Consider the following 22,173-nt stretch of genomic DNA (forward strand, 5'->3'; position numbering starts at 1 on the left):
AGGTTAGAATTTCCAGAGAAGGAACAGGAAGCAGCGTGGAGCCCCATGTGGTCAGAGGCTGTGAATGCTTTCATGGGTGAAAAGCCCCTGCCTGCATGCAGCTCTCTAAACCATCACAGGGCAGCATAGGCCCCATGGGCCATCCTCCTCACAGCCATCCATACCCACCGCTGGGTCTTTTCAGTTGCAATGGGAAATGATCCATATTCCTCTCTTTACAGACAGGAAACCAAAGCTCAGAGAGGGTGCTGACATGTTCAAGTTCATATGGCAGGTTTGCAGCAGAGCTGGAATGAGAACTCTGGTCTCCTGACACCCAGCCCTCCAACATTCTTCACACAGCCACTACTCTGCGCTCTGGGCTAACGTAATTATCCAGTCTCCCAGCCAAACATGTGCACTGGTGACCCACACATCACAGGCTACAACCGGAGAGATGGGAGTAGGTAGGTCACTTTGACTAGGACTGTTTAAGCACCTGCTCCTGGCTGGACCACCAGCCTCTCAGGGGTCTGGCTGAGGCAAAGCTCTGCTGACACCACACATACCAACCACCCACACAGACAGCTCTGCCAAGAGTGCGTTTAAGAAGAGATGTATGGGGATCCCTTGGTGGCGTAGCGGTTTGGCGCCTGCCTTTGGCCCAAGGGCGCGATCTTGGAGACCCGGGATCGAATCCCATGTCGGGCTCCCGGTGCATGGAGCCTGCTTCTCCTTCTGCCTGTGTCTCTGCCTCTCTCTCTCTCTCTCTGTGACTATCATAAATAAATAAAAATTAAAAAAAAAAAAAAGAAGAGATGTATGTTCTCTACAGTAGAGGCTTTACAAAGATACCCCTGAGATAGCATGGTGATTACTATTTGACTGTGTGCCACAATTCTAATGTCAGGATAATCTGCACAAGTGAACATCAAGGAGACCATCTCCACTCACACTTGTGGCCCTATACATCACCTGGTTTTGCATCTAAACTGGAGAGCAGGGGCTCCTGGGAGAACAACGCTCAAGTCAAAGCTAATCCCTGTTTCCAAGAGGATCCGTGCCCTGTGATCTTCTGTCCCGTGGGAGAAAACCATTTTTAGAGCTTTATTTCCAGAATCATCCCAGATGAAAACCTTTCAGTTCACCATCTGCTAATCTGTATCAAACGTCTAAAACATTTTTGCCATCCAATAATCCTACTTCTGGAAATGCATTCTAAGGATATAATCTAGGTGATCAGAGATGTGTGTGCAAAATAATTTGTGAAGAGTGAAAACTGAGTGTATCAAGTGCCAACAGTGTGGAAATGGGTGAATATCTATCTCTACAAAATGGAATATTCAGCAGACTTTTGAAATCATGGAGTAGGAATACGTTCAGGACAGAACTCAAGTTTCAGGGGAAAAAAAGGCAGGATACAAAACCACATATTTAGTCTCAACTTTATAAGAAAATGTAGAGAAGAGGCTGAGGAAAATCCATCAAAATTCTAAGTGGTGGTAAAAATAGTAAGCACTCCAACAGCGTAGCTGGTGTATGCCAGGTACCAGCCCGTGTCTATGCAGCCCTGTATCCTCTCCCAGTGGGCATCATTCTGGTGCAGGAGCAGCCAGCCCGGGGGGCACAGCTCTGACTGGCCAGGCCTTGACCACTATCCCGCAGGGCTGCAGGCCAGGAACACATCTGTCCCACAGGGAGTGGGACCCGCCTGCAGCCATGACTTTGTGCTACTGCTTTTCTGAATTTTCTAAAATAAGCTCTTATCATCTTTATAATCAGAAAACAACATAAAGGATAAATAAAATAAATTGAAGTGTCAGCTATCCTGGCTGGAAAATTTTGGCTCTCTGTGCCTGCTGAGGATATTACAATCTGTCTTTCTCCACCGAAGCCTCTCCTGGGCAAGGTGACATGATAGAGACAGCCTTTGGAACCTGAGTACTTACCTGCATCATCTCTGAAAAGACACAGGCACCTAAAAATCAAAATGGGTTTGATGAGAAACCTATTTTATAATCCCTGGGCTCACACTCAGGACAAGAGGAAGCATGGTCTATCTCGTGGGAGTTTCTCCAACATACGGGGCTCTTTCCTATTTTCAAAAGTCAGTTCCTTTAACCCTTTCCTGGGGCATCCCCTTTGACCTCATGGAAACCACCAGGTTTTTTTTTTCTTTTTTGAAGATTTTATTAATTTATTCATGAGAGACACACATTGAGAGGCAGAGACACAGGCAGAGGGAGAAGTAGGCTCCCTGTGGGGAGCCCAATGCGGGACTCGATCCCGGGACCCTGGGATCACTCCCTGAGCCAAAGGCAGATGCTCTACCACTGAGCCACCCTGGCGTCCAGGAAACCACCCATCCTTGTGGAGGTGCTCATGGATGTATCCCATCTGGTGATATCTAGCACAGGAAGCTAGCAATGAAGTTATTAATTAAGGTCAAGGTGTGGGCTGGCTACTGAAACATGAACACTTTTGTCTGAGATCACCTCATTCTCATTGATCCTGCCCTCTATTACTAACAACACAGTGACAGCTGGAAGTCTGTGTGATGAACTCCACACAGGCCCATTGCCTCCATATATGCCCTCCCCCACCCCACCCCTGGCTCACAAAAGTACATTCGGGAGGAAAAGGAGGGGGTGAAGATCAGAGACTACTAGATGAGGTCTTTTTTTATGCTGTCCTTTTTGTCACTTTAGATTATAGGCTCAGAGTACAGAAAACCCAACAACATTCACTTGTGTGTACTCATTCTCTATTTCCCGAATACCCACTATCAGGCAAGAACATTATTCCTGGCTACCAAAGGGTAAAAATCTAACCACGTTGAGAGCCTTTTCCACAGCAAGCACTAATGAACACAAGAATTCATGAAGCAGAGCCCCTGCCTCAAGCAGCAAAGCTTCTGTGTGAGAAAAAGTCATATGCCAGTCAATTCGGTGCAGAGATGACAGCTGCAAAGAAAATGACACTGGGGACTCAGGGGTGGGGAGGCAGGGGGAGACCAGGTGTGGCCAGAGCATGGGGAGCAGCCGGTGGGAGCCAGATGAAGGACTGCAATCCCAGGTGACAGAGGGCCCCTTAAAGGCCACAGAGTGACATGATAAGACTTCCATTTAAGGAAGCCACATTTGGAGGGGACAAAGATGATAAAGCTTGGTACCTGTGAGTGCACAATTGAGCAAGAACAATAAATGTGCATGAACAGTGCTCCGCGACACACGTTACGGGAGGCAGAACTGAAGCTTGATAGGAGGAAGAGAGTACATTTTCTGGGGCTGGTGATGGAAAAGGCTTCTAGGAGGAGGTAAAGCTTATAGGACTTTCGTCCTTCAGAATCTGGTCCAGGAGATTCAAGCTGAGCAGCCAGCAGCTTGACTCGGCCCAGATTCTCCTTAACCAAAGAGCTACTTCCCATCCTAGGGCTGCTCTATGGCCAAATCGGAGAACGAGGCAGAGGCTCCAGCTGAAGGGCTGGCAAGGCTCTCCTTTAGCCTGGAATCCCCAGGTTAAAAGCGTGGAAAGTGGGGCGGTAAATCAACATGTGCTAACTGCGGACTATTGGCTCGTAGAAACTTAATGTCCAACTACACAGATGCCCTCTGTTGGTGCAGCAGCTTGCCCGACCGCACCAGAGACTGCATTGTCACTGCCACTTGCCTTCAGTCTTTCTCCCCTTTATTTTTGCCTCCTCCTCCCTAAGGATACAATTCCCATTACTTACAGATGCTCACCAGACTTCCCCCTGCCCCACTTCTTTGAGAGCACAGCGGACCAAGAGAAAAGACCATCAGTCTTCATGCCCCGGGACAAGCAGCCTCAAAAAATCAATGGTCTCCAAGCCTCATGTAACCGCTGCTAGTCAGGCAGGAAAGATTTTAGAGACATACACATATACCACCATATGCATACACACATGTACACGCACACACAACCTTTCACCTCTACAACTCTGGGAAATTTTATAGATGAGGAAGGAGGTTCTGATACTCTTTGAATAATGTAGTCAATGTTTTACAGTAAATAAGGCAGTCAACTCTGATGGTATCACATCTGTAAAACATGGGGGGCTTAGCTAGATCACTGGTTCTTTGATTTTTTTTTTCTTTATCACAGACAGACACCAATAAAAATCAGAAGAATGTTTCAGATTACCTCTCCAGGAAAAAGTACCTTTACATAATTTCCTATACAATTTTTGGGATGCACAGACCCCTTAAGCCTGTCTGCAGACTCTACATACCGGGTGAAAAAACCCTAGCCTAGATGAGCTTAAAAGTTCCCCACCCAATAAATATGACGACCCTAAGTACAATTCATGTTAATACCTGGGACTCTAAGTCACAAATTTGAGTGTTCCTTCCAATTAGCTACCCTTTCACAATTAATATGTTGATCACTGCTGACCGGATTCCACAAGTTACTAATCTAAATTCCAATCATTATTCTTAACCAGCAGGAAGGAGACCATAAGCATCTCAGAGGCTTGTAAGTGGAAGACATCTCAAGGTCTCAGAGTCCATGACCCCACCACACCCTACAACTTCTGTAGAGAAGGGGGCACCACACCTCTACTGAAACCCTTCCAAAGGCCAGCTCACTTCTCTCTCATGTTTGAGTCAAAGCCTGCTCCCATCAAACTACCCTCCAGAGAGGAACAGATGATATGCCTCACTTCCTCATCCTAGAGAATGCCTTTAGATATGCCCTCCCCAGCTAAGAAGTCCTGGGTCTTTCCAATGTCCTCCTACAACAAAGTTTTTAGCTCTAAGATTTTGAGGTCCCTCTTAAAATGTTGCTCTTATGGAGCATCTGGATGGCTCAATGGTTGAGCGTGTGCCTTCAGCTCAGGTCATGATCCCAGGGTCCTGGGATGGAGTCCTGCATCAGGCTCCCTGCAGGGAGCCTGCTTCTCTACATCTCTGCCTCTCTCTGTGTGTCTCACATGAATAAATAAAAAAATTTTTTTAAATGTTGCTTACAATTCAATAGTGGGGTAACCACCTTTTTTTTTTTTCCTTAAAAAAGCATACTTCCCCTAAGTCACCTGGTTCACCTTTAAGCTTCTCACATACTGGTTCATACTGAAGTTGTGATCAATCAAAACCACCTGGACTTTTTCCAAAAGGATCACCATGGCTCAGCTAGGTGATATCCAGGACAGCCCCACAGCCTTACTGCTTGGTCCTTCTTTGCTGTGTGGACCCTCATTCACACCCGGTGCCTTGTGCACTAGGAAGTGTGCTGCCATGGACAAAAGCAGAGATAGAAAGGCAAGTCTGGCTGTGAATCTCTAGTTCCTAGCTGGACAACCCTGGGCAATGACCTCTCCGTGCCTCACTGACCTCATCTGTGAATGGAAGTGCTGATAGTACCTAACCCACAGAGTTATTGTGAGGATTATACTTATGTAAACTAGTTATCTAGCACAGTGCTTGCCCTACAAGAAGTACTTCATAGGTGTCAGATTTTTATTACTGTTATTATGCCTCCAGTCTCACATTATGAACATCAATACAGAAGCACTTTCTTTTATCATTTGTCATGATCTCCTACTTCTTTTGATCACAGACACGGTAACATATATTTTGTATCTTGAGTTTTATAGTCTGAAAATGTCATCATAAGCATTTTTTTTCATGTTGCTACATAACCATAATTCCATCAGGTAGTATATCCTAATTTAGTTATAGGAGGCTTTCAAGTTTTCTCTGTGAGGAAGCACTGGGACAATGCAATGAGCATCTTTGTGCATCTTCCCACATAAAGTTTTATTTCTCTTGACATGAACCATCAAACCACTTTTTAAAAATTCCATGTCCTGGTTTTCAGTGCACCAGCAAAGTAGTAGAATACCAGTTGCATCCTATTCATGCCAATCACAGGGGATTATTATGATTTAGTTCTTTTTCTCATGTAACAGATAGAAAATCAGGCCAGATATAGTACCTTCTTCATGCACAATGGAATGTCACTTCCTAAGCTACTGCACAGATTTCTTTCAAACTGTTCTATCCTAATTATGTATCTATAATATAAAAAATTCTCTGTATTAATTTAATAGCTATATCTAATTAGCATTGCAAATAAAGGGAAAAACACACAAAATTACTAAATTCTCATTTTCTTCCATAAGGGGAAGATGGTAAGGGCTTACAGGAAAATTAGCATTTCTTTCTTTATACTTCTCATTTCAAGGATGTGACAATTACTCTAGGACATTCAGCTCCAGAGGAAAGAAGATATCCCTCTCTCAGTGAGAAGAGCTGCACCAAATCTTTAAAATACAGTAATTCTAGAGAAGTGAAAATGAAAGTCTTCCGTTACTTCCTTTTTGATAAAGATGAGTTTTTCCACCCACTGATATGTCAAACAGCTAAAAAATGTCAGCTTCGACTTCCGGGAGGGCGGGGGTGCAGGGAGAGAGAGAGTATCTTTGGGCTGAGACAGAGCTTGGGATATTTTAGACTAATAAAAGTTTCAGAACAAATATAAACTGTATGTTTTTAAGACATCAGATAGCAGATTATGAGCGAAAAAAATTATTGTAGATACCATCTCTCCACAAACCATTTTAATGACGGCTTCTGCAAACCTGCATTAAGATATTCTAGAAAACACACCTAGATGGACTGTCTTCTTTGAAAAATGGGAGCAAATGTAATATACTTGCTATTGTGTAAGAAAACTATTGTTTTTCATCTGTGGGGACACACATGATACCCTTTTGGCTTCAGCCAATGTTTCAAGTTACACGTGTGTGTACACATGTGCTGTGTGGAATAGTATTCTCACAGGCCAGCAGCAGCTGCAGTGTCACCTGGGAATTTCCTGAACCTACTGAACCAGAAACTCTATAAAGATGGAGGTGCTCAGCACCCTGTGTTTTAATAAGACCTCCAGGGGATTCTGGGCACTCTGACATTTTAGAACCACTACCCTCAAGCAGAGGTTGGCAAACTTTTTCCTAAAAAGCCAGAGAATAATCTAATTTTTAAGATGTTATTTATTTATTTAAATTTTACTTATTCATTCATGAGAAACCCAGAGAGAGACACAGGCAGAAGGAGACATACTGGCAGAGGGAGAAGCAGGCTCACTGTGGGGAGCCTGATGTGGGACTCGATCCCAGGACCCTGGGATCATGCCCTGAGCCGAAGGCAGGCACTCAACCGCTGAGCCACCCAGGGGTCCCAGAGGGTAAATATTAAAGGCCCTGCAGGCCAAGAGGCAGTATTGAGGTTACTATGTAGGTACCTGGTAATATGGTAAAAACCAGCCGTAGCTCACAGACTGTAAAAACAGCTGGTAGCTCTAAGGCACCGCAAATCCCCCTTCTACATAAATCTATATAAATCCTCACATAGCAGCAGAGAAGAGTCAGCCACAAGTGCACTAATTACACCTAAAGTTTTATGTTTCTCTCTTCGACACGAAGAGGACAGTCTAAGAACTTGCAGCAGAAACACAGGAATGACAATTCTGGGGCACCAACTATGGATCTGCTAGCCTCTGCACTAGCCACTGCAAGGAACGCACAGCAAGCATACATGCCGCTGCCATGCTCACATGAGCCCTGAACCCCATCTGCCACTTCTGTCCTGTACTATCTCAGTTAATCTTCACTAACAACAGGTTAAAATATTAATATTCCCATCTCACGTGTGAAGAAACTGAGGCTCAGAAAGATTAAATTATTTTCCCGTGACAGGCTTTTTGAGTGGCACACCAACTTCTATTCCAGGCTTCTTGCATTCTACTACCTAAGTGTTCTTTACCCTGAACTACACTGCCTCCAAGAATTAGTCCCTGACCTCAAGGGCTTGCCATCTAGTTAAGGAGCAAAGATCAATAGACATACACCTGCTAGAGAATAATAAAGAGCAATATTTAAAGAGTAATAAGTAGGACCTGTGTATTAGGTACTCACTTTTTCATTCCTGGCTGAGTAGAAGAGTCAAAATGGATTCAACTGCAAAACTCAGAACTTAGAGGTAAGGTGTGGAAGGCAGAATAATGTCCCCTCCCACCCCAAAGATATGCACATCCTGATATATGGGCCCTGTAAAGATGTTCTGCTACCTGACAAATGGGAAATGAGGTTGCATATGAAATTCAAGTTATTCATCAGCTGAATCTGAGATGGGGAGATTATCCTGGATCACCGGGGTCAGGTCCAGTGTGATCGCAGGGTTCTTACCTGTGCAAGAAGGAGGAAGGAGAGTCAGTGTCCCCTATGGACAAAACTGTGTCGTGCTCCTCCTCCCCCATCACCATCCTCCAGTGTGGTGAAGGGAGGTCTTCTAGGAGATACTTAGGTTTGGATGACATCGTGAGGGTGGGGCTCTTCAGCATGGACTAAATGCTCTTACAAGAAAAGACGGCCAAGAGCCCACTCTCTCCACCATGTGAGGACACGATGAGAAGGCGGCTGTCTGCAAGCTAGGGAGAGAGCCTTCATCACAACCAGCCATGCTGACACTCTGACCTTGGGCTTCCAGCCTCCAGAACTATGAGACACAAATGTCTGCATTAAGCCACCTGGTCTGGGTATTTTGTTACAGCAGCCTGTGCAGAACAAGACGGAGTCACAGTAACAGAGAGTGAGAAAGACTCTACTGGCCATTACTGGCTTCAAAAATGGAAGGCCATAAACTGAGGAACACAGTTGGCCTCTAACAGCTGGAAAAGGCAAGGAAGTGCTCTCCCCTGGACCTCTGGGAAGGAGCTCTGCCAACACCATCATTTTAGCCCACGAGACCCATCTTGGACTTGGGGTCTCCAGAGCCATGAGATAAATTTGTCTGCTTCTTTTTCATTGTAACAGTTTTTATTGGAAATTGTATATAAGATTACTTTATTCCTGTATCTTCTCAATGGTGTCCTCCTTATATTTGCTCTTTCCCTTTCCTACTTGGCGAGATTCGGCTTTACATCCCAGGATCTTTTTGGGGTCTTTGTCCAGTTTTGGGCTAGGGATCACCACCTTATTAGGGTGAACGCCCACATGGACAGTTGCTCCATTTGACCTCACGCCATACGTACCCGCTCAGTGTACATGACATATGTCTTCCTATAAACCTGGACTACTCTGCCAATCTGCTGACCTTTGGAGCGTCCTCACACAACCTCTACTTTATCATTCTTTCGGATGGGCATGGCTCAAACATTATACTTCTGGCTCAGCATTTTGGAAAGAGGGGAAGACATAATGTTCCTGCAAATGTGGGAAAATGCACTGAAATACCCTTTATGGTTCCTGCTCCCATCAGATGTCACAATGGGGTTAAATTTCATTTTGGCCACTGGGGCTTCAGTGATGGCCACAAAGGAAAGAAATAAATTTGTCATTTTAAGGCACTCAGTTTGTGGTAAATTGTCAGAGTAGCCATAGAAAATGTAAGAGAGTAAAGAAGGTTAATGCCATGTCAAGTGTCGGGTTGATGGATGTGGGTGAGAAAGGGGCAGGTCTTCAACAGGGGCCTGGGACAGGAGGGCATGTGGGGACAGACCAGGAGTGGGGCTGGATGGCAGACAGTGTACAAAGACAGATACTGTCGTGACATGCTCATGAAGCAGGGGGAGGTCAGTCAGCCTGGAGCAGAGAGACACTGGAGACAGCCAGAGATCAGTCAGAGGTCAGATGGGGCCAATCCATCACAAATCAGGAAAGCGGGCAAAAAAATCCCAATCTCAGAGAAACAAAGGAACACAAGACACGAAAGGTATGTGGCAATATAAGGCATAAATGCTAAATCTTTTCTGTTCTTTTAATCATATGTGAAATGAGTGCTTTTCCTATGCAAGCAGTTGCCTTAGGACATTAAACACACTCACGATCAAACCACATGGGCGTCCTCTTGGAACTAACCTCCTCAGAGACAGAATGAGTGTACACCCACAATGCTCCGGACCAACTGTGGTCACCCGCAGCTAATCCCTTCCTGAATATGCCCCACTGATTTCTGATGTCTAGTTCTGAAAAAATTTCATCTATCCTCACACTCCTCTACCAACAATATTCAAAAGAATGTGCTTACTAAAAGCAGTTCTAGAGAAGAGTTACAAAAATGTGAATGGCGTCAGCGACATCACAGGAAAAGGTATGGGGTTTCCTCTAGAAGTCACCAGAGAAGGTGACTTCTTTGAAGCAGTCACCATTGTTCTGAAATAAAGGCTTCAGGATCAGTATTCCAACTTTAAAATAATTCAGACTCAGGGCCTCATGATAACTCAAACTTGGCAACATCTATCAGATGAGTAAAAAAAAATGACAGAAAAGGAGACCCCCACCCCCAAAGGCAGGCTAACAGTCAGCCTGCTGTGCGCCTCAGGAAGTCACAGGCTGGGCGCCCCAAGTGCGATGTTAAAAATTCCAGAACCAGCCTTTCAACTTCCTTAAGCCTCTGTTTCCTCCAATAAAGTGGCAAAATGCCCTTGCAGGCAGACAGAAGAGCAAGTGCAGAGGGAGAAAGCACAGAATGGCATGTACTGGGGGAACTGCAAATTATTTCCAAGAAGGGCACAGACTTGGAAGAGCCCCCTGGACAGGGAGCCTGGGGCCGAGGGGTACAAGGGGCTCAGCTGCCTCTGGAGTTTTACCATGTTTCCTGAGCCAAACAAGTCTTATGTTGAATTGATGAAGGGAGGTGATGGCACTCTTGTAAGCAAATCAATCTGGAAAAGGCTAAGACAGAGCTCCTTTCATAATCCCCAGGGGCAGGTTGAAGTCTCCGACCAGTCCTGCAGGAATAGACACCGGGTCACCTGTGCTTGACCCCAATTTCCCTACAATTATCGAGCCCACGCAGGCCCTCCCCATCTCTCCCAGGCTCTTGAACTCACCTTTGAACACCAAAGTGAATAATGAGAAAACACTGTGAAGTTTTGAGCAGAAGAATGACATCACTAGGCTGTATTTTAGGAAATGACTCTGGGGCAGGTAAAGGAAGAAGGTTTGTGGCACACGCTCAACAATATAGGCCAGAAAGGCAGATTAGACCGAAATGTTACTAAATTTGTACAGGCTAGCTTCCTGACACCAGTGTGTTTACACCTCCTCCCTCTATGCTTGCTTGTTTAAAGCCATGTGACAGGGTACTGGGCTAGCCTACAAGGACACACATGTCCTTCTCAGGACTGGCAGTGGTCACATGGCCAATGCCTGCATGAGAAGCACCATCCTTCCTTTTCATTTCTGATCAGAACAGCCTTCTTTACATACAACTTCAAAGTCACTCTTGAACCTCATCAGAATATAAAATATTCCCCTTTTAAACTAGTTTTAAATTCTAAACTCAAAAAGCCAAGTGAACACGGTTAAAAAAAGAAAAAAAAACCTTTTAGATACTTTTTGAAATCTATTGCTTGTCAAAAGAATTAAGCATTCATCTTTGAGTGATTTCTGGAAATCTCGAAGGTAGTCAGTCAGTCAGACACACTGAAGACACGTTGTGGCCTTGAAACAGAGCGGGCCCCTGAACACGGCCCCCCCAGGGCCAGCAGGAAGCCAAGATCCACAGAGCATCCTGGGAACATGGTAAGCCCTCTGATCTCAGATGGCTCATTTGTAAAATGAGGACAGTTGGCTGTAAAGATTAGCAGAATGTACAGAAAGCACAAGGTTTGTGTAAGTGTTCAGAAACAAACAATCATTACACCTCCCTGCACCACCCGACCCTGACTTTATCCTGAAAAGAGCTGGAGGCAGGTGACTACTTTTTTGGATATTCAAACAGTTGCTTCAGCAAAGTTCAGTGCTAAGTGAAGAGTTTTATACTCTTTGAAATTTCCTTCTAAATAAATAATAATTTCTTACATATGCTTACATCTAGTTATGTGTTACTCAATGAAAACTAATTGTACTTCCTTCTTTCATAAAATCAGTAATTGTAAGGTAGCCGATCAACGTTTATGCACTTGCAAGCTAAGCATGGTGGTGGTTTCTGGGTTTGTTTTGTTTTTTAAAAACTGCAGAGGACTTTGGGGGTGCTTGGGTGGCTTGGTTGGTTGGGCATCCAACTTTTGGTTTCAGCTCAGGTCATGATCTTGGGATCATGGGATTGATTCCTGCACTGGGCTTGGTGCTCAGCAGGGAGCCTGCTAGAGAATCTCTTTCTCCCTCTCCCTCACCCCCTGCTCTCTCTCAAATAAATAAATACAATCTTTAAAACAAAACAAAACAAAAAACTGTAGAGGACTTTGAAGAGCATCTAGTTGAAGGCTTTAACCTTGGCACTACTGTCATTTTGGCTCAGCTAATTCTTTGTTGGAACTCTCCTGTGCATTGTAGGAGCTCTAGCAGTATCCCTGGCCTCTACCACCAAGGTGCCAATAGTATGTGCACACGCTCACACACGCGTGCACACATACCTCTCCAGTGTTAGTAACCAAACTGGGGGTACAAAATCATCCTGGTTGAGAACCACTGATCTGCATTCTAACCTGACTGGATTATTTCAGACACAAGGAACCCAGGGCCAACACATGCTAAGCGATTTGCTCCAGAGTACAAGAGCACCACAAACTCCAGATCCAAGAAGTTTTCAAATTTGGTTCAGACAAGCTTGGTCACGAGCAACTTGAGTCTTTCCCACCTCTTTCCTTTCCTGAACTTCTTTCACATTCATTTGGAACTTAACCATAAACAACTTAATACCTGTATAATCAATTTAACATCAATACATCACAACATACAAAATATGGAAACTGAAGAGAAAAAAATATCTATAAAGTCAAAAATGCTAAAACAATCATTTCCTACATATGTGTTTTTCCCCCTTCTGAGAAATTTTTAATTTTCTCTTTATCCCTGAGGTCAAGATAGTAGGATATGTTCTGAATCTGTACACATATTCACCCACACATAAATACACACACGCCACACACACTTTGCATATGTACATGTACATGGGTGTACAATGTTTTCCTTAGAATGCAGTATACTCTCTCAATCTGAGATAGTATTTTATTTCTTTTAGAGAGAGAAAGTGAGACCACACACACATACAAGAGGTGGGGGAGGGGCAGAGAGAGAGAGAGAGAATCTCAGCAGGCTCCATGCTCAGCACAGAGCCCAACATGGGGCTCAACCTACAACTTTGAGATCATGACATGAGCCAAAATGAAGAGTTAGATGCTCAACAGACTGAGCCACCCAGGTGCTCCTCAACCTGAGATCTTAAACTTTTCTTTCTTCTTTTTTTAAAAAAAATATTTTATTTATTTATTCATATGAGAGAGAGAGAGAGAGAGAGAGAGAGGCAGAGACATAGGTAGAGGGAAAAGCAGGCTCCCCGCGGGGAGCCCGATGCAGGACCTGATCCCAGGACCTGGGGACCATACCCTGAGCTGAAGGCAGACGCTCAACCACTGAGCCACCCAGGTGCCCCTTAAACCTTTCTTTAGTTCTGAGAATTTGGCAGCTATTATCTTTTAAAAACTTTCTCCTTTTCCATTTTCTTTTCCCTCTTCTACAAGTCTTTTTGGATGGGTGCTAATACTCACCCCTCTGAATCTATTTTCTTTGGCTCTGGATTTTTATTTTACGCTGTCCATTCCTTTAACTCATGTTCCGGCAACACAGGGCCTCACTAATCCCCTCTTCCTATGTGTGCAGCCTGCCATTCAGCAAGTTTTAATTTCAACAATTATGTATTTTTCTACTTCCCCACCTTTTACTGGTTCTTTTTCACTAGTATCTTTTCCAGTTCCAGTAATTAAATATCTCCCTTGCCTTTTTTAAGGATGTTAATCACATGCTATTATTTTAAAGACCTGTTCTGATTGCCCTATTAATTTCATTTCTTCAAGTGTAAGCTCTTCACTGTCTTGATTGGGGGGGGGGGGCGGACATCAAATGTTAGGCTATTCTTAACAGCATTTTTGAGTGCAAAGAAGTGTCTCATTTTGATGAAGTCTGATTTGTCAATTTTTTTCTTTTATGCTATTGCCTCTGTGTCCTTTCTAAGGAGCCTTGGCTGCCCCCATGTTGTAAAGATGTTCTTCTATGTGTTCTTCAAGAAGCTTTATAGTTTTAGTTTTTACTCTTGAATCTATGACCCATTTCAAAGTACTGTTTGTATGGGGTGAGAGAGAGGGCTGTTCTGATAGAAAGATCCAGTTCTTCCAGTACCATGTGCTAGAAACACCCTCGTCTCCCCACAGGACTGCCTTGGCAACTGTGCAGACAGTCAGACACATCTCAGTGAGGGTCTATATCTAGACTCTGTCTTTTGTTCCACTGATCTCCTGTTGGCCCCCTGCTGGCAGCACAGTCTAGACCACTCCTGTCTCACAAGACTTGAAGGCAGATGGTTTAAGTTCTCCAATCTGTTTCTGTCCCAAGATTGCTTGGGATATTCCAGGTCCTGTGTGTTTCCATATACATTTTGGAATCAGCCTGTCAATTTCTCCTGGAGGACTTTTGATTAGGATTGTGGTGCATCTTGAGATCAATTTGGGGAGAACAAACACTGTGATTATATCAAGTCTTCCAACCCACATATATCATACATGCCTCGTTTATCTTTAATTCTGACAGTGGCGTTTGGTAGTTTTCAATATAGAGTTTTTGCACATCTTTTGTTAATCTGTTCCTAAATATATTTGCCATTCCTGATGTAATACCAAATTTGTAGCTGAGATTTCCTACTGGCCTCGTCACAGTCTTGGTTTGCAGAGCCCTCCCCGGGGGAGGCAAATGCAGTTATTGGAGCTGGTGCTCACAACAGCAGAACTGGGGTGGGGGCAGGGTTGGGCACAACAGGCACTTCCAGACCGTTCCGCACCCCTCCCTCCTTTTGACCACCTATGGCATTCTCTGTCCTTCTACTCCAGTTGCTACTGTCATGAAAGGGAACACCTGAGGGTGATCCAGTGGCCTAACTGCTTCTGTAGGCACTGAGCCCTCCTCTTGGGGCCCCTCCTCTTCCTAGCCAGCAGCTGAGGGCAAAGGGAGTGTTTCTGTCACACTCGACAGGTGGTGTGCTCTCCCAGGAGCCAGTCTTACTCTCTGTAGTCCATCAGCTGGTTCCAAGGTCTCTGGGAGCTCTTACAACCTTTAGCCCTCCAAGGCTGCTACTAGCTTGTTTCTGAGAAAAACTACATAGTCATTTCATGACTTTAAAAAATTATTTTCTATCACCTGTAAGGTTTTGAGCAGGGGGCAGACCTGTCACATATGCACAGCCTGAAATCTTTAAGTCAGAGAAAAGTTTATTAGTCTAGATCAGATATTACTTTGAATAGTTGACTGTGCTTTTATGTTGTCATTCCAAATAAGAAAGGCAAGCATTGGATGAGAGAAACGGAAGGGCCATTCTAACATGATTAACACACAAACCAAACAACGGAGGCAGGAATGAGGCTGGTGTCCTTGCCGACCAGTTAGACAAAGCTGGTTCATGCAGGGCTGTGGTGGGAAACTCAGCTACACTTCAGAGAACAGGAAGCAGTGCATGGGATAGTAGGAGGGTGGGGAAAGGGGGTGGCAGATGAACTGCCATTCCAGAATTAGACAATGAACAAAACAAAACACACTTCTAAAAACTAAACATCCAACTCAACTTTATAATTTGCAAGCCTAGAAAAAAAGGTTTAACTGGTTATTCATTAATGGTGATCTCTATTATGGCATCAGTATTGCTAATGCAAGGATGTGCACAAAGAAATCTCTAGGAAAGAATGCATACTCACCCAGCCCAGAGATATTTATTGCTTTCACGGATTTCTTCATTTTGTAAAGAACCATCCGGTCCACGTCCAAAGCCTAAAACATAGAGAAGTGGTATTAATTACAAGGTGTTTACAAGGTGTTTGAGCTTAGATCATGACTACCAGGTGATGGCCTTGTGACAGCCACTCTGGAGGCCACTGTGGAGCTGTTTCTTTGGGACAAATACTCAGTATGGCATGAAGATGGAATCATCCCCAAACCATGGGTGCTGCATCCACTTGAAGCATGTGAGCCACCTCTGCCCACACTACCCATTGGACGTCCACCTTCTATAGTGAAAAGGGTTTTAACTTAGACCGACTCTATTTCCACCAGGTCTCAGTTCTCCCTGCAAACAAGGAAGGCTCAGACATGTGCCCACCTGCCAGGTGCCCCTTCTCAAGAGAGGCAAAGAACAGGGAGCAGGGAGAGGAGCGACAAGGGTGTGGTGAGCCAGATCTACCATGAGTGTGTCCCCACCCTGGCAAGACCTCCCTGCCCAGAAGCAGCAGGGTCTGGTGGAAGGCAAACTCACTGGATTTGCAAACACCCAGACATGAATTTGTTCAGGTTAGAAAGCATGTTCTTCTTAAATCCTCTCCTAGCCTAGGTTTCTCTTCCAGAACTAGGGTGTGACAATACCTACTCTGCAAGGCTGAATGATTAATTAGACTCACTTAAGTATTTAATATTCCTTTATTATACTTCACTTAGTGTTACACTTTAACAAACCAATCATTACACAGCAGCAGCATATGGCACTTACCATGCCTAGCACATAGTAAGTGCTCAAGTAATATTTGCTCAACGACTAATCAAATTAGGAGTTTTAAGTATAGCTCAGCTTTCTCAAAAGTTATAGGGGTAAAATTTCCCTTTAAGCCAATTAAACACTACAGAAGAGCAATGTGTCACTTTCAGTTGTGACAGGAAGAACAGGGCATTTGTAAACTGGGACAGTGAGATCACCCATGACAGGGTCACTGCAAAGAACTGAAGAACCATAGGGGAAACAGCCAGCCCAATATCTGGTATATTGACACTCCATAGTATCATTATTACTTATCAGGAGTTGCAATCATAAAAATTGCAACCGACTGTCATCACAGATAGAACACACCACCTCAGAGCAACAGCAGAGTCCTTTATGTCCAGCCTTCCTGAATAACTTTTTTTTTTTTGAGAGATAAGAGCAGCAAATGGGGAGCAAGGGGAAGGGTCAAAGGGAGAGGGAGAGAGAAAACCTTAATCAGGCTCTATGCCCAGAGTGGAGCTTAACCCAGGTGACCCCTGAATCACCTCTTGAATCCAATTTCAATATAAGTCCCATTCTAAAGCAACAATGACTATTTTTAAAAAGATTTTTTATCTATTTATTATTTGAGAGAGAGAGAGAGAGAGAGAAAGAGAGAGAGAGAGAGAGAGATTGAGCAGGGGGAGGGGCAGAGAAGAGGGAGAGACAAATCTCAAGCAGGACCCCCTGAGCACAGAGCCCAGTGCAGGGCTTGATCTCATAACCCTGAGATCATGACCTGCACCGATATCAAGAATTGTGGATGCTCAACTGACTGAGCCACCCAGGTGCCTGGAGAAGTGATATTTTAAGGTTTCATTTATTTATTTTAGGGAGAGAGCAAGCATGAGCAGGGGGAGGGGTAGAGGGAAAGGGAAAGAGAAAATCTCAAGCAGACTCTGGGCAGAGCATGGAGCTCAACATGGGGCTCTACTCCTTCCCCAAGATCATGACCTGAGCTGAAACCAAGAATCAGATGCTTAACTGAGCCACCAGGCAACCCAGGACAAGTTATATTTTAAAAAGCATTATTGGGGCACCTGGTAGACTCAGATGCAGAGCATATAACTGAATCTCAGAGTCCTGAGTTCAAGCCCTAATGCTGGGCATGGAGCTTACTTTAAAAAAAAAAAAAAAAAAAAGGCATTATTTTCCGACACACTGTAGGAAGGGGTAGGTAAGAACTGGCACAAGAAAGTAAAAATTTCTTGTAGAAAACTAGCTTTTCTTTTCCTAGATCATCTCTGGTCTGTTCTTGACCTTCCCTTGGGATAGGAAAAGGGATGTGGAAACAGAACATAACCCAGGAAACTCACTGTTGAACTCCTTCTCTGGGAGTCTCACCAACTTTTACTCCTCAGTCTGCCACCAGCAAACAGTACACTGCAGGGCATGTGATGACTTGCAGGGTTCTGCCAGTGACAAGAAGACAGGATTTGTTCAGGGCTATGTCAGAAACACCGGCTCCTGAGGCTTTATCGACAGTGTGTCAGAGAGTACAACTCTCACAAAGACACAAGTTCAATGACTTATCAAAGCTCTGGAAGGTCCCAATCCCCAGGTGAAGGGCCATTACTGAAAAACATATATGATCTAATCAGCATCTACTCCAGTGCTTGCAGAGTTTGGTCCGGAATTGCTAGAACAATCTCTGACCTGCCTTCAAGTAATTACACCCGCTCCTCCTTCTAAAGATTCCCACAGACAGCAGAAGATGCCAACACTGGCCCAGCCTACCTGGAAACACAAGTCAGCCAAGATTCTCACGAAGCCCTTTCCACGGGCTACGAGGTATGAAGAGAGAAAACATCACCCACAGGAGAGAGATGCAGGACACAAGTTCAAGGGGCCCCGCCCCGCCTAGGAAGCCGGTGCTGTTTCTGCAAATCCTCAGAATGGGGCATCAACTCTGGGCAGCTCGAAAACCTCTTTGTGACCTGGCCCCCACTGCTCTTCCAGCCCCATCTCTTGACCCCTTCCCCAACCGTGCCCTACGATTCCCTCACAAGAACTCCTGCAGCTCCCCTCAACCTTCTTCCTCCTCTTTACTTCTGAGCACTGTGCACTCTCTTCTCTCCTTCATAAGCTCTCCTGCCTCCTCTTGACACGTTAGTTCAACTCTGGCTCCAACTCCAACTCTGCAAGTTGATTTAGAGACATGTCCTCCTCCTGAAAGCCTTCTCAGATGGGCTAGGTACTCACCTAGGCTTTCCCTGTAGCACCCCATACTTACTTGGTAGTTGGTCTGGTAAAATTTACTGAGCACCTACTTGCTTAGTACTTAGCGAGCTATTAGAGACACAAATGGGTGAGCAAAACAGGGCCAATGCCCATGCCTGTATGGAATTCATAATCTAGCAAGATAATCCCTTAAATAAACACAAAGCCAGAAGTCCAGGCCTATCATGTACATCACCTGCTTTTCTTTTTTTAACATTTTATTTATTTGAGAGAGAGAGCCCAAGCCAGGGGAGAGGTAAGGGAAGCAGCAGACTCTCCACTGAGCAAGAGCCTGATGCAGGGCCCCAGGATTATACCTGAGCAGAAGGTGGACGCCTCACAGACTGAGCCCCCCCAGGCACCCCCATGACCTGCTTTTCTATTTGTCCTGCTCCGCTCAAGACCTGTGCTGCTTGATGTGGTACCTACAAGATACACATGTTTATTGAGCATGGAAATATGGCCAGTGTCACACATTAAACATAGTATTTTGGACATAATAGGTTAAGTGTTAATAAAATTAACCTTATGTCTCTTTTTACCTTTCTCAATGGTCTGTAAGGGCAGGAGCTTGCTCATCACTGTGTCCCTGGCACCCAGCAGAAAGCTGACATACAACAGGACTCAACAGGCAGTTCTAAGTGAGCCTGAGACCAGAAAGGCAGGCAGGGACTCAAGAGGCTGCCATGGGTGTTCGGCTGAGCCCGGACATGGTGGGAAGCTACCGAAGAAGGCTTCCCAGCAGGGGAGAAGGGAGAGTGCACTTGAGGTCACTCAGGCCACAGCAGGAACAATGCATCTGAGCAGGCAGGAAGTGGACTTAGGGAAAGGATATCTAAAGGTGAAGGACGCAGCTGGGACCCATGATTGGGAAGACACATGGGATGGGTACAGGGCAGCACACCTCACAGAGAAGTCTGTGAGTAGTCAGAGAGATCTACTCTGCCTCCTGCACGGATTTGAGCTCTCCAGCCTCTGGCACTCTAAAAGAGAACAGAGTAATCTGTCTACAGCCCTGCTCAATCGTGCTGAGACAAATGGCAACTGGAGTAGTCATGTATCTCAGTGTGGAAGGCAGACCACAGACGAAATATGCTTCATAACACTGAACTCTGACAAATTTCCTCCCACATTATACTGTGTGTCACACCCCTCCCTGATCTTTTCCTGCATAGAAGTCTTGTAAAAATAGGCCACCATATGGAATCTTCTACCTGTTATTAAAGGGGATGTGCTGTTTCCTGAACTCATCAAAGAGTGGATAAACGATAACTGTTGCTTTTCTACAGTCTGTTAAGAAGAGCCTGGAAATAAAGGTGAGATCAGCTTAGAGGTAATTTTAAATTAAAACTGCAAGAGGGAAAAGTAATTACCTCCCCACTCAAAAACAAACCCTTCATTATGATGCATACTTACAGATAATTAAGATTAAACTTGGTCAGGAGAAGTCAGATTGATGAAGAATGAATGCTACAAAAGTCTTCCGTCAATTACATATAAAAACAGCACTGGAATCCTAAAATAATTATAAATAGCACAACTCGAGAGCCTCAAGAAACCAAAGGTGTCCACCAATCAGGCTGAGATTTCAAACAGACTGGGCACTCGCCCATATCCTCTTCTCCCAAAATCTACCCACGCTTAGAAGAAGGGAAAAGGGCTGTAGCCTTGGCCAGAACGTGTGTTTAAAAACTATAAACACAGGCAAAGACTGAATAGCCAATGCGGGCCTACGCGGGAACAGCACAACAGCTCTAGTCTGGCCAAATCCCATTAGTTCTGAGGACCTACACTGCAGTTGACCTTTAGTTTATAAAACAAGTTTCACAGAGTAAATTTATCACATAAACAAGACAGTAGGGATGTGTCTCAGATATTTCAGAAGAAAATAAACAATCGTTTCTGACCACTCCAAAAGCATCTCTTTTGATCCCTGAACCATTACACGAACGGCTGGGGTTTTGATTTATTCCTGCAAGCAGCTCCTCGCAGTCTCCACGGCTCAGTCATGGTCATGGTCACAGGTGGTGGCTCCCAGGAGGGCTGCAGTGTGAGAAAGGGAAGCCCTCCCATGAGGGGACACAAAGCCCTTTGCTCTTTCCCTCTTCAGGAAAAGGAACCAATATGGTAACCACTAGCCATGAATGAACATGGAGAATACAATTAATTAACATTTTGTAAAAACAAAATCCAGTTCCTCATGTCTCGCCACCTTTCTCAGGAGCTGCTCAGAAATACACAATCTGTTTCTAAACATGCCACCTACTTTATGCTCTTCCTCTGTACCTACAGATCCTTTGTGTGCCATCCCCTAGGGCAGTCCCATAAGCCACTGGCATCCTCTGTGGGGAGGGAGTCCTCTCCTCTTCCCCACCCCACCCCGGGCTCAGCACAGAGGTGACCGTGTGACCTATTGCCCTTCGGAGGCTAAAGTTCATCTTTGTTTCCAGAGCCTACAGGGCTGTCCATTCTGGCATGGAGGCACGTGCCTCCCGATGCTGGATGGTGAGGCCAAATCCACAGTCTGAGGAGCTGAGCCTGGAGCAGGTGGGTACCTGATGGCAGGCCAGTTTTTGTGTGGCCGCAAGCTAAGATCTGCACAGATGAAGATTACAAACTGATTTAACAATGAGGCAAAGGGGAATACTAGCTTTGACCACAATGCAGAAATCTTCCCAGAAAGAACTCCCTGATTCTGATTAGTAGACTGACATTAGCAAAAAAATTGTCCTCCAGTATTATATTTTGAACTTTGTTTAAAAAAATTATGGAAATTTATTTTCTCTCTTATTAGTACCGATACAGTATCTTCAATTTTGCCCCTAGGCCTACAAAGCCTTAAATATTCACTGTTTGGCCCTTCACAAAGTCTGCTGACCCCTGGCCCTAAGGATCCACACAGAGGTTTCTCTAACACTATCAGCTGGCCCAGTTTCCTCTTGGCACAGCACCAGTTTGGTCCCCAGCAATTCAAACCAATCCAAGGGTGGGAAGGGGCTGGCTTCATTCTTGGAATCCAAAGATGCTGCCTGGAGGAAGAGAGAATGGCCCCCGATTTGGCCTCCTGGGAGGCCTGCTCCACTCTCCTGTTCCACCTCCTCTCTCTCACTCCTTTAATGAAAAGCTAACCTGAGAGGAAATAACATTTTTGAAAGACACAGACCAAATAACAAAACAAAGCAACACCCAGATCTGTTGGATTTTCCCAAGGATGGCTTTGCCATGAAAGAACCATACAAATATTTAGATGGCAGCTTTGCCTCCTCACACATTTGACTTTATTTTTAAAGTAACACAGAACATTAATAACAGTGTCAAATATTTCCAGAAGCCTTCTGGGAAGCACAGAAATGCAGTGTGGCCTGCAGGATCAGTTTAAAACCAGAGCAATAATGGATCTACCTCCTCCTGGGAATAAAGCAGAGGCCTGGAGAATAGCAGGTGTCACAAAGAATTA

At 44.8% G+C, this 22,173-nt stretch overlaps 1 protein-coding gene and 1 pseudogene across 2 annotated transcripts in view; both read right to left on the minus strand.

Annotated features, from left to right (window-relative positions):
* Window positions 1-22,173, minus strand: part of ASAP2 (ArfGAP with SH3 domain, ankyrin repeat and PH domain 2) — a 173,036-nt gene that overhangs the window by 96,008 nt on the left and 54,855 nt on the right. For both annotated transcript variants that reach the window (XM_072767748.1, XM_072767747.1), the window contains exon 2: window positions 15,685-15,757. In XM_072767748.1, the coding sequence (XP_072623849.1) occupies window positions 15,685-15,757 (73 nt within the window). The remainder of the gene's footprint in view (window positions 1-15,684; window positions 15,758-22,173) is intronic.
* On the minus strand, window positions 8,846-9,285 carry LOC112927736 (large ribosomal subunit protein uL24-like; annotated as a pseudogene).

The sequence above is a fragment of the Vulpes vulpes genome, chromosome 8, assembly GCF_048418805.1.
Source record: "Vulpes vulpes isolate BD-2025 chromosome 8, VulVul3, whole genome shotgun sequence".
Taxonomy (NCBI): domain Eukaryota; kingdom Metazoa; phylum Chordata; class Mammalia; order Carnivora; family Canidae; genus Vulpes; species Vulpes vulpes.